At 54.9% G+C, this 10,511-nt stretch overlaps 1 protein-coding gene across 1 annotated transcript; it reads left to right on the top strand.

Moving 5' to 3' along the window:
- Window positions 1-5,111: 5,111 nt before the first annotated feature.
- On the top strand, window positions 5,112-10,483 carry TCTE1 (t-complex-associated-testis-expressed 1). The gene is made up of 4 exons (XM_032183807.1): window positions 5,112-5,286; window positions 6,560-7,128; window positions 8,132-8,581; window positions 10,307-10,483. Exons 1-4 carry the CDS (start codon window positions 5,112-5,114, stop codon window positions 10,481-10,483), a joined length of 1,371 nt encoding a protein of 456 aa, XP_032039698.1.
- The last annotated feature ends 28 nt before the right edge of the window (window positions 10,484-10,511 follow it).

Genomic DNA, 10,511 nt, shown 5'->3' with positions numbered 1-10,511 from the left:
ACTCGGGTTGGGATTTGCTGCTCTACTAATTTTGTTGTCTCCTCGTTCGTCCCACATTGCAGGCGGCGTTCCCTCCCCGCTCCCTTCCCTCGCTGCCCGCCAGCCGATTTCGGCAGGTGCACGGGGAAGACGCCCAAGGAAGACGAGCCCTGGACTCCAATATCACTGAGTGCTATACAGAAAAGGGGGAAGGAGATGCAAAACGGCCTGACCTTTAAAACAACCCAGCTCTCGGGTTCCCTCCCCCACCTGGGAGCAGCTCGCGGGCTCTGCCATAACCTTCCCTTCCCCGTCCCAGCATTTATTTATAAGCACTATCAATAATTAAGGAGCCGCCTGCCTGCCTGCCTCGGCTGCGGCGTTGACAGAGGCACCGCTGATGTTTCGTGCCTCAGCCTGGCTGTGTTGCTCTTTTGGGCTTCTGATTTTCCCCCCTTGCTTTGGTTGAAGCCCCCAAATTGCCCACCAGGAGCCAGCCCAAGCTGTCCCTAGATGCTGAGGGAAGCCCCTGCGGTGTCAGGCAGGCAGAGGAGGACAAAAGGAGGTGACGAGGGGTGGGGCTCTGGCACCCATAACCAGAGGGGGGCTGATGGCAGCTGGGAGCCATGGGGATGCCCACCATGGCAGGGGAAAGCAGGGCAGCCCAAAGTCTGCGCCCGCTGGAAGAGCTCTGCTGGTCCCTCAGCCTTTTTCTGCAGCTCCAAGGGTGGCGAGGGAGGGAGGGGAGCCTGGCACGGCTCCTGCCAGAGCTGCTTTGCCATCTGGCACTGGGATGCGATGCCAGGGGCTGAGTGGGAGTCGGCAGAGGGGCCTGAATCTTCTGGCCTGGCGCTGGAGAGATCTCGGTGAGAGGAAATGAGAGAGGGGGCTGCAAGCAGCAGCCGCTGGGGCCCTGAGCACGGATCCCAAATCAAGGTGCAAGCTGGGGTGGCATTAAGCCAGCCACGGAGGAAGGATGCTGCTTCTCACAGACCTGGGTGGTTGTGGGGACGCCAGCTACAAGAGCAGAGCAGATCTGCTGCATATAATTCATTCCCCACCTTCTTTCTTTCATTAATTTTAAGCAGGGAGCATCCCACCCGCCAGCATCCTCAGGCTTTGGTGGCGACGTTCGCCTCACCACCTGCTTGGCTCCTGGGGCACGTCTGAAAGGCCAGGCCGAGAAAAACTCCTCGCTGCCCTCAGCACCCAGGGATGAGGCCACGGGATGCCCCGAGAGCCGGGCACCGCTCCCCGCTGCGCTGGCCCCTGCGCTGCATGGGCAGGGGGCTGGAAGGCAGGAGCTGGAACAAAATCCAGGCTAACGAAGGGTAATTAGTGCTCATCCCAGGGAGCGGTAGGAGACACAACCTACGATCAACAACACCTCTATTAATAGCTGCCAGCAGCTGCACGGCTCCTGCTGGGACCTGGGGAGAGCGGAAGGCTTTGGGAGGAGAGGCATCGTGTGGGATGCTCGCCGTCCCTTCAGCGCTGGCTTTGCAGGGGCTTTTTCCTCCTCCTGAGCCTTTTGCCGCTTCCCCCAGTGCTGCAGGAGGTGCTGGCTGCTTTCTAGCAGTGCTCTCTAGCAGAAGGCAACAGGAGGGGAGCCTGGAGAAGGGGCTCGGGAGCTTCTCCCCACTCCTTGGGGTCCTCATCTTGCTGAGCCATAGGTACTTGGGAATGCCTGTGAGCCTAGATGTGAAGGGGAAGGGGAATGGGAATGGGAATGGGAGGGGTGTTTTACCCTCCACACTTAGCCAGCTGCATTTGAGCTGGCATCTGAAGCACCTACGGCTGCAAACGCTGCTGGAAGCTCATGCTGATGTCTGTGTGCTTGGAAATAAATGTGTTAACCTGGCCATTTTGAAGGTACCACTGCTTGTTTTCATCAGATTCAACACCTGCTTGTACCCAGCTCCACAACTGACTGCAATACTTGGGCCACGTCATCTCCATGATAATTTTTTTTTTTTTTGAAAAGCAAGATCTTAAAGGCCCTGAGGATGTGCCCCCAGAAATAAAATGGCTAGTATGGGGCCAGCTTTTGGGAAAGGCTCTGGCATCCCCTCTGATTAAACACCAGCCTGAATCCCAGGCTGCCTCACACTCTTCTCCAGAGCTGGAGAGACAGCATCAGGCCACTCCTACACTGCTGCTGAAGTCGAGCTGCACATCACCGAAAGTCACGCAGTAGGCCTCAAAATCTTCATTTTTTAATCCTTCCCAGATCACATTTGTAACCTCGTCTTCACAACCAGGAGGTACATTTTAACCGAGAGGCGGTGCAGCTCCCCAAAAATGCCAGCTATCTGGGGACTCACAGGGATATCAGGAGAGCTGGCAACAGCGCTATGCGTGCTCCCACAGGGCACGCGCTGCGATGTTCCCGCTGCCGAGCACGTCAGCATTTTGAAAGAGCAGAAGTCGCCTTTCAGCCTGGAAAGCTACTGGCGAATACCAAAACGCCTGGGTCTGAGGACGGGGGAAAATGAGACGCACATTTACTTCCCTTTGTGCAGTGTGGCTGTGGCACCTGGCCGTGCCAGCGGCACCGTGTGCCCCCCAGTGCTGCAGGAGCCTCCCCGGGGGGGATACACACATGAGCGTGGCTGGGATCCCCACGGGTGACACCCGGAGGTGCCAGAGAGCTGGGGGTGATGTGTTTGGGTTACCCGGGTGCCCGAGTCCCGCCCCGGAGTTGTGTGCCCCGGATACACATCGGTGACCGGGCAACAGCAGCCGCCTCGCTGGCAGGTGAGGGGCTCCAGGGCTGTCGGAGACAGCCGCAGGGGGTGTGGGGGTGATGCTCGGGCCCTAAAGGGCTTTTCCTGCCGCTGAAGCCCCTCAGGGGGCAGGGGTCTGGCCGTGCAGGACCGCGATGTTGACCCTCAGCACCAGCTGGAGGGCGGTGGCGACATCATGAGCCATTTTCCCAAGTGGCTGGCTGGCCTAATTCTGCCTGCTATCCCCTTACAGACAAATTTCATTATGTGTGAAGCTAAATAGATTCCTCGTCTGGCATCCCTTTTTTTTTTTTTTTTTTTTTCCTTTACTTAAGGCCCGCTGCAGAGAGGCGGTGTGCGATATGCTGCCCTAATGGATCCTTAGCATCAGCCTCATGGCAGGGAGCAGCGCTGGTGGCACCAGCAGCCGGCACCAGCACCAGGACCCCTGGCTGATGCCTCCTCTGCAGGACAGCCAGCGTTTGCTGCAGCAATGCTGTGAGAGCTGGCAGGAGGCACCAGCCGGAGGTCACCACTTCCCACACGACTCCTGGTCAGGCTCTCTGGGCTTTGGGGTGAATCTAATGAGCAGAGAAATTTAGGTTTGAGCAGATGTCCCATCTCCAGGTCACAGGAGGTGCCAGCGAGATGCTGGTTTGCTGTTTAAATACGCGCTCAGCACCCTAGCTATGAGGATGGGCTCGATGAGCCTCCTGCAGCCCAGGCGAGGGGACGCAGCCACGGTCAGAAAAGCCATCAGAAGCCCCAGTTAGCTGTGAGTGGCCTGGGGGGCAGAGTGACACAGATGCTTTTTGAATGGGATGAAGGGCTGAGCAAGGAGAAAGCCTTTTTTGCGGTCACCTCTCCTCTGCCAGTGTTGGCTGTGCTGTGCCTGTCTGCTGAAGCCCACCAAGCACCACGAGCTGGGTTTTCAGCTGGGTCGAGGAGGTCAGAGGAAGGACTCCCAGCTCTCTCATTTGCACGTGGCCCGTTCCTTCTCCTCCCACACCCACCCTTCTTCAGACCAGGCTTCTTTTTCTTCTACGGCCTTTGTTTTTGCCATCTTTGCAGCAGTGCCTGCCAGAAAATGCAGCTTCCCTTGGCACCTGTGTCCTCCTGCTTTGCATTGGAGGATTCCCTGCTGCTGCTCTCTCCCTCACCCCGTCTCCTGACTCTCATCCCGAAATGGTTCTTCTCATCCAGGACCTGCTACAAGCACATTGGAAGAAGCATTTGCTGACACATTTGCTGCAGTACAACATGGATCATTTTGTTTCTGACCTTTAGCTCTTGGCATTTCACAGATCTCTCTTCCCCTTTTGTAGGTTCCTTTTGCAGGCCCTTCCTCACGTCTCTTTTGGAGGGGGAAGGAGCAGAGGCAGGCAAGCTCACAAAGCCGTACAGGGCTTTCAGAGAGTGAGGGACTTATGCTGACTGAGGCACTGGTCCTGAGGTTGGGGTGGGAAGCAGCAAATGGGAACATTTGGTCTGGGAAAGCTCTGCAGAGCTAATAGGGATGGGCATCGTGCCTTCTGGTCCAGGCTGGTTCTCTTAGCTCATATCTGCTTCGTGTGGGTCTGCACAGGTCTGACCCGCCTCATCAGTTAATGGATGTTTGGAAAGAGTTCAGCTGGAGAATAATTGAGCAAAGCAGAAAAAAATGAATGCACTTATAGTAAGCATCTGCCTGTGAAGAGCCATGAGGGCAGGCAGGCACAGTGGATCTAACTGGGGGTGATCTGGCCCAGTATCCCTCTCTGACAGCACCAGGTTCCCCCAGAGGAGTGGGAAACAGATGTAAGTGCATGTGTTTGTTTCCACCTGCACTCTCCCACCTCCAACCATTTTCAGACTGACAGGTGTGGTTTCTGGGCACTGAATCATTTCCAAAGGGTTTCTCTTCCCTGAACTTGTCCTGGAGCCTCCACCGGCTGTCAGCACCCGCAGCAAGGAGTTCCCCAGCTTAACCGTAGGCGGCACGAAGAACCGCCTTTCCCCTTTGTTTTAAGCCCAGCTCCTGCCAGCTTCACCTATTTATTTTATTGGAAAAGACAGGGAGCTCTCAATTCCTGTCCATCCTCTTCAACGGCACACTGAATGAACACCACCCTGTTATCTTTTATTACATGCAGTGTTTGGAGACCTCTTTGTGCAAGGCAGTGGATGAAGATAAGGGTAAATAATAGTTGCTTTGCTGCAGTGCCTCCGGTGCGAGCAGAGGAAGCAGAAGAAGGGTGGGGGAAACTGCATGACAGAAGAGCTGTGTGAGCTGGACACCCTTACAGCCGGTCTCTTTCCAAGGTTGCCTTTTTCTTTTCCAGGCAGCCCAGCTGGAAAACTTGGTTCTCCTGACCCCGAGCAATTTCCCTCGTGCCTCCCGTGAAGGAGCCGTGGGCGGTGAGCGCGATGCAGCAGGCTGCTGGCAGGAGCAGGCCCATTCCCTCGCTGCGGCGCTCCCAGAGCAGGCTGACTGCTGACTCCTACTGCATACACCGCATCATCGAGGACCCCGAGTGGTCCCTCGCCGCCGTCCCCCAGCTCACCGAGCTCTGCCTCCAGCACATCGTCCACAATTTCACCCGTAAGCGGGAGGGAGAGCTTCTCCCCGGGGTGTGTGGGAGCAGAGGGCCAGCAAGGCACAGAGGCAGCCAAAATGCACGGTGTGGCACCCAGCCCAAAGGAGCAGTGGGGCAAATATCTCCCCAGGCAGCTAGTTAAACATAATATTTAGTTGTTGAGTATGTATTTTCACACTCTGGTCCCTTCTCGTGGGTCACACACGGGCCTGGTTCCCAGCACGGGGATGGAGTGCTGCACGAGGGACGCAGAAAGGGGCCCTGCTGCCAGGAGCCTCCAAACACACGTGGTGGTGCTCACGGCTTCAGGCTTCCTCCACAGCTCTTGGTGGTGACGTGACAAGCTACACCCTCGGGCAGGGAATGTGCTTTTGAAGCAGGTGGACGGGTGAAGCATAGTAAAATATAAAAAGCACATCTCATCTGGGAATGGGAGAGAAAGGGCCTAGCCGTCACTCAGCGGGGCCGCAGCAAAGCCCAAGGATGTGCCCACATGGGGGCTGTAAAATGGTGTGGTGCCTGGGGGCTGAGCTCAGAGACCTCTCAGTCCTACCAGCCTGATTAGTCCGATGCCAAATGCGACCCAGAGGGAAGCTATCCTGCTTCTGTCCCACCTCTGGTTGTGCTGTGGGACTCTGCAGAGAGTCCTGAATGCCAGCTGTGGGACATGGAGAAGAGACTCCAGGAGGAGCCTGTGGCAGAACTCTGGGTGTCCTTAGGGAGGGAATGCCACAGAGACAGAGAAAATATAAGATTAACCCCACTTTGTGCCTCAAAATCTGATTCCCCATGTGCAGATAAGGCGCACGGGTAAGACAGACACCTGACTTCAGATAAAAAGGCATGAGGACTTGCATGAAAAGCATGCAGGTAACTCAGTTCTCAAATAACCTTTGATATGTTTAGGAACCAAAGGGAGTAAGTTCAGCAACTGGCAAGCCGAGCTCTTCCGTCACTGTAAGCCTGGCGCAGCTCTGTTGGCAGCAGAAGTCCTGCTCTGAATATCAACCGCATTAAACCCAAATTTAAACCGGGAGCCAAGGTTCTGGTGCAGATCCCAAATATTATGAGGGTAAACCCAATTACACTGATGCTTTGTCATAAAAGTAAGAAATCCTACACAAAAATGAGTCATTTTCTGCCAGCTTAGCTCCCTGCACCAGCTGATGGCAAGTGAGAGGGGAACCAGTAACAGCAGCTGGGGGTCGGGCAGAACCAGAGGGCCAGCCCCACTTCCTACAGCCCAGACCAACCTCTCCTCCTCTCCTTTCCCTCCAGAGAACCCTATTTTAGACCGTCTCCTGCCTGAGCACCAAAGGAAGGTGCTGGACAGGCTCCCCACTGACCTTCCGCTTGCGGTCACTGCCAACCTAGTGAGTGATGAGGACTACTGGAAGCGGTGCTGCACCGAGCGCTGGCAGGTGTGTGACATCTCCGGCTATGGGGACAGCTGGAAACGGATGTTCTTCGAACGCCACCTGGAGAACATCCTGAAAAGTTTTGTCCCCAACACCACGGACCCCAACCAGGTTCTGGAGCTCATCCCGCTCTGCAAAGACTACGTTAGGAAACTGGAGGTTGACCAGTTCCTGCCGCCGCTGAAGGTGGATCCAGAGGAGGAGGCGGACGACATCTCTGATTCAGGGAGTGATTTGGGGCTTGGCGAGGTCCCCATACATCACTATGACCTGGGAGCCCTCGTTACTGCTCTCCCTTACCTTGAAGAGCTTCATCTTACTTACGGCGTGAAGGACTGCGGCATGAATTTCGAGTGGAACCTCTTTAAGTTCACCTACCAGGACTGCTGCAACCTGGCTGGTGCCGTGAAGAAGTGCCACAAATTGAAGGTAATGCATCCCAAAATCAATCTTTCTTCCTCAGCTCAATCTTCAGATTGCCTTTGGAGGGGGAGGAGAGGGAGAAACCCTGGGCTCAGTTTTCCCTGCTGGCAGTGAAGAGAGGTTAACTTGCTGGCCTCCTGCTGAGCATCTCTTTCTGTTTATGCTCTTGGTAGAAGACATTGCCAGAGGGTGAAAACCATATTTGCTCCCTCAAAACTTGTTCCCTGTAGCCCAAGAGAAAGCAACACTCCTGCTTTAACTCCATATGTGGTTTTGGGAGAGAAGAGAGGGGAAAGATGGAGAGAGTTTTTCACAGGGACAGTTTTGGGTGGTTATGCTCAGTAAATAAATCTTGATGTACCCCAAGACCTCCAGGAAGAGCATGGGGAAGAGTGAGGAGGGTGAGGAGGCTTCTTCTTCCTGGATGCTAACAAAACCCTCAGTTCCTTGACAATTTCAGTGCATATATTTAGCCTCTCATAAACACCAGAGCGCAGCCAGAGCGAGCTGGCCAAACACTGTCTCCAAATTGACATGCTTTAGGAAATATTTTCCTGCGTGGCTTCCAGAAGGGAAATCACCTCTCACATGGCTGTCGAGGTGCCCTGGCCACACAGAGCCTTGCCCTTAAGGAAGAGCACTACAGGTTACCACCAATGCATGTGGCCATCTGGACAATCCAGTTGTGATTGGGGGTGGATTTAGCTATTAGTCCCTGCAGAAGGTTGGGCGGCTTTCTTTCATTTAATTTTGCCCTACGTGTTAGAGATGCCACAGAGTCAGAGGAGAGGAATGGGAGTTTCCAAGAGGTGAACCCTGGGGCAGGCAGGGGACCTCAGTGTCATGCCCTGCCCTCTCCACAATAAAAAACAGCTACTTTACCCCACTAGCTAAATGCATCTAAAGCAAAGGGAGATGAATCTCATCTCTGGTGAGCCACAGGCTTGAGAACTCGTGCAAAGCTCCATCCAAAGTGCCTGTTTCAGCATCCCTGTCCTTTACCCCACAGGTTTTCAAGCTGACACGCAGCAACGTGGATGACGACAAGACCAAGCTGCTGGTCCGCAGCTTGCTGGATCACCCCTCCCTGCTGGCGCTGAACCTGTCCCACAACCTCATCGGGGACACAGGGGCACAAGCTGTGGGCAAGCTGATCAACCGCAGCAAGCTAGAAACCCTGGATCTGTGTAACAACAAGATCCATCACGCGGGGGCTCAGGCCCTGGCCCAGGCGCTGGCCCAGAACTGCACCCTGACCTCCCTGAACCTGCGCCTCAACTACCTGGGGGACGAGGGCGGGGAGGCGATGGGCCGTGCCCTGCTGGCCAACACCACCCTGAAGTCCATCCACCTGGGAAGCAACATGCTGTCGGAGCCGAGTGCTGTGCTGCTCTCCCAGGTCCTTGCTCAGAACGCCACCCTGACGTCCATCAACTTGTCGTGCAACCACATCGGGCCCGTAAGAGAAAGCCCCGCTCCCTGCAGCTGGACGTGGTTGTGAGGTTTGATGCTGGGACGCGGTCTCAACCTGCCCTCGGTGTCCCTGCTTGAGCAGGGGGTTGCAGCAGGTGGCCTCCAGAGGTCCCGTCCCACCTCAGGCATCCTGTGAGCGCGTGGTTTGGTTGTGAAGGAGATGCTGAGCCTGGTCCACCTCAAAGCCACAGGGCAGAGGCATCCCTCACATTTCAGTCTTGCTGGGGTAACAATCAGTTGCAAGCAGTGAAGAGACTACAGCAGACAGCACAAAGGAGAACGTCTTCTGTGGGGACACATGCATTTATCTCACTCACACCTAGCTCTTCTCACGGGGCTCTCAGGCAGACGCCGGCTCCCAGGCTTCTGGGCAGAGAGGGGTTTTCCCCACAGGAGACTGAAATCCAGGGAGTATGCCTGGGGGAATCACAGCCACTTTACCCACGTGGGAGTAGATAAAAATGATAGGTGGCATAAGACGAGGGCCTTATTCATATCCTCTGTACTTCAGATCTGCTGTGCCATCTGTCACGCAGTGGCACACAGGCAGTTTTCGCCCTTCCCAGAATCTCTCCTGTCCGTCAGGAGGACATAGTTAGAAAATTGGCTCTGCTGTTCAGCTCCTTTAATTCCCCCCGCAGCTCTGGTGCGGTGTGGCAGGTCAAAAGTGTCGCGTCTGGATGCTTCTTTGTGGCTCCTGAGCCACGGGCACACATTTTCTAGGCAGAGGAGCATCCACAAATCTTAGCGCATCCCTAAGAGCTGCAGTGTGCAGCATGCCCACAAAGCCGACCGCTTCTCTTCTGCTGATTAAAAAAAGGAGCTTTAGAAATCTGAAACTAGACAGCTAAATGCAATCACGCTGGCTTTTAAACTTTCTGTGCTGCCTCAATTTTTCTCGCTGTCACAATAAAGAGACAGCAAGACCAGCTGTCCCTGCTGGCAGGAATATTGGCATCAATATGTTTGACAACGGTTTTAAAAGGATTTGATGGCAGAAAACCTTTTGTGAGCCCTCATTTTTATGGTTCTGGACATGGATAACCATCTGAGTGTAACGATACAAGGGGACAAGTGTTGGAAAGGATAGCAGGATTTTTGCTTAGTAAATAATAATCTTTGTGCCTGGCATTTTCCATCTGCTGAGCTCCCCTGGTACCCGTTTGTGAAGCTCTGTAGCACCCCAAGAAGCGGGCTGCTGTTTTTGTCTTTGTTTTACATATGGGAAAATGGAGGTCTTCGCTAGGGATGCATCAAATCCTCTGTACCCCTTTAAAGAGAGGTTCCTCTCCCTTCTCACATTTTGTCCTTTTTAGCAAGAGGTCTAACGGGCAGAGTGCTGGGGAGAGGGGGCTGCCTGCATGGAGGTGATGGGGTTGGGATGTGCGTTGGGTATGTGAAAGAGAAGAGCTGTGGGAAGAAAAAACCAAATGGTTGCATCCCTAATGACCATATTTCAGGCAAGGGAAGGAAATGCACCAGGTGAGCTGCTAGAGCAGACTCCTGGCAGGTTATCCTCTGCGTCCGTGCCATTAAGCAGCCTGAGCTTGAAGACTCCTGACACCATACCCAGAGGGAGTCATTAGCACGTGTCATAGCGCTGAGCACTGCAGAAGGTTACGCTCCGGCCCCGTCCTTCTCTTGGGAGCAAGGTTTCAGGCTTGGGTGAAGCCTCACTCACTTTTGGGCTCCTTTCCTCTACCCGCTGCAGGACGGTGGCAAGCAGCTGCTGGAAGGGCTGGCGGGCAACAAGACGCTGACCGAGTTCGACCTCCGCCTGGCAGAGGTGGGCCAGGAGAATGAGTTCCTCATCGGGCAGATGCTGTGGGCCAACAGGCACGCCACCCGGCTGGCACCTCAGCCACAGCCACCAGCCGAGCCCCTCTGACCAGGACGCTGCAGAAAGCTCCCCAGGT

This window comes from Aythya fuligula, chromosome 3 (assembly GCF_009819795.1).
Source record: "Aythya fuligula isolate bAytFul2 chromosome 3, bAytFul2.pri, whole genome shotgun sequence".
Classification (NCBI taxonomy): Eukaryota; Metazoa; Chordata; class Aves; order Anseriformes; family Anatidae; genus Aythya; species Aythya fuligula.
This window is presented reverse-complemented; position numbering and strand designations above follow the sequence as displayed.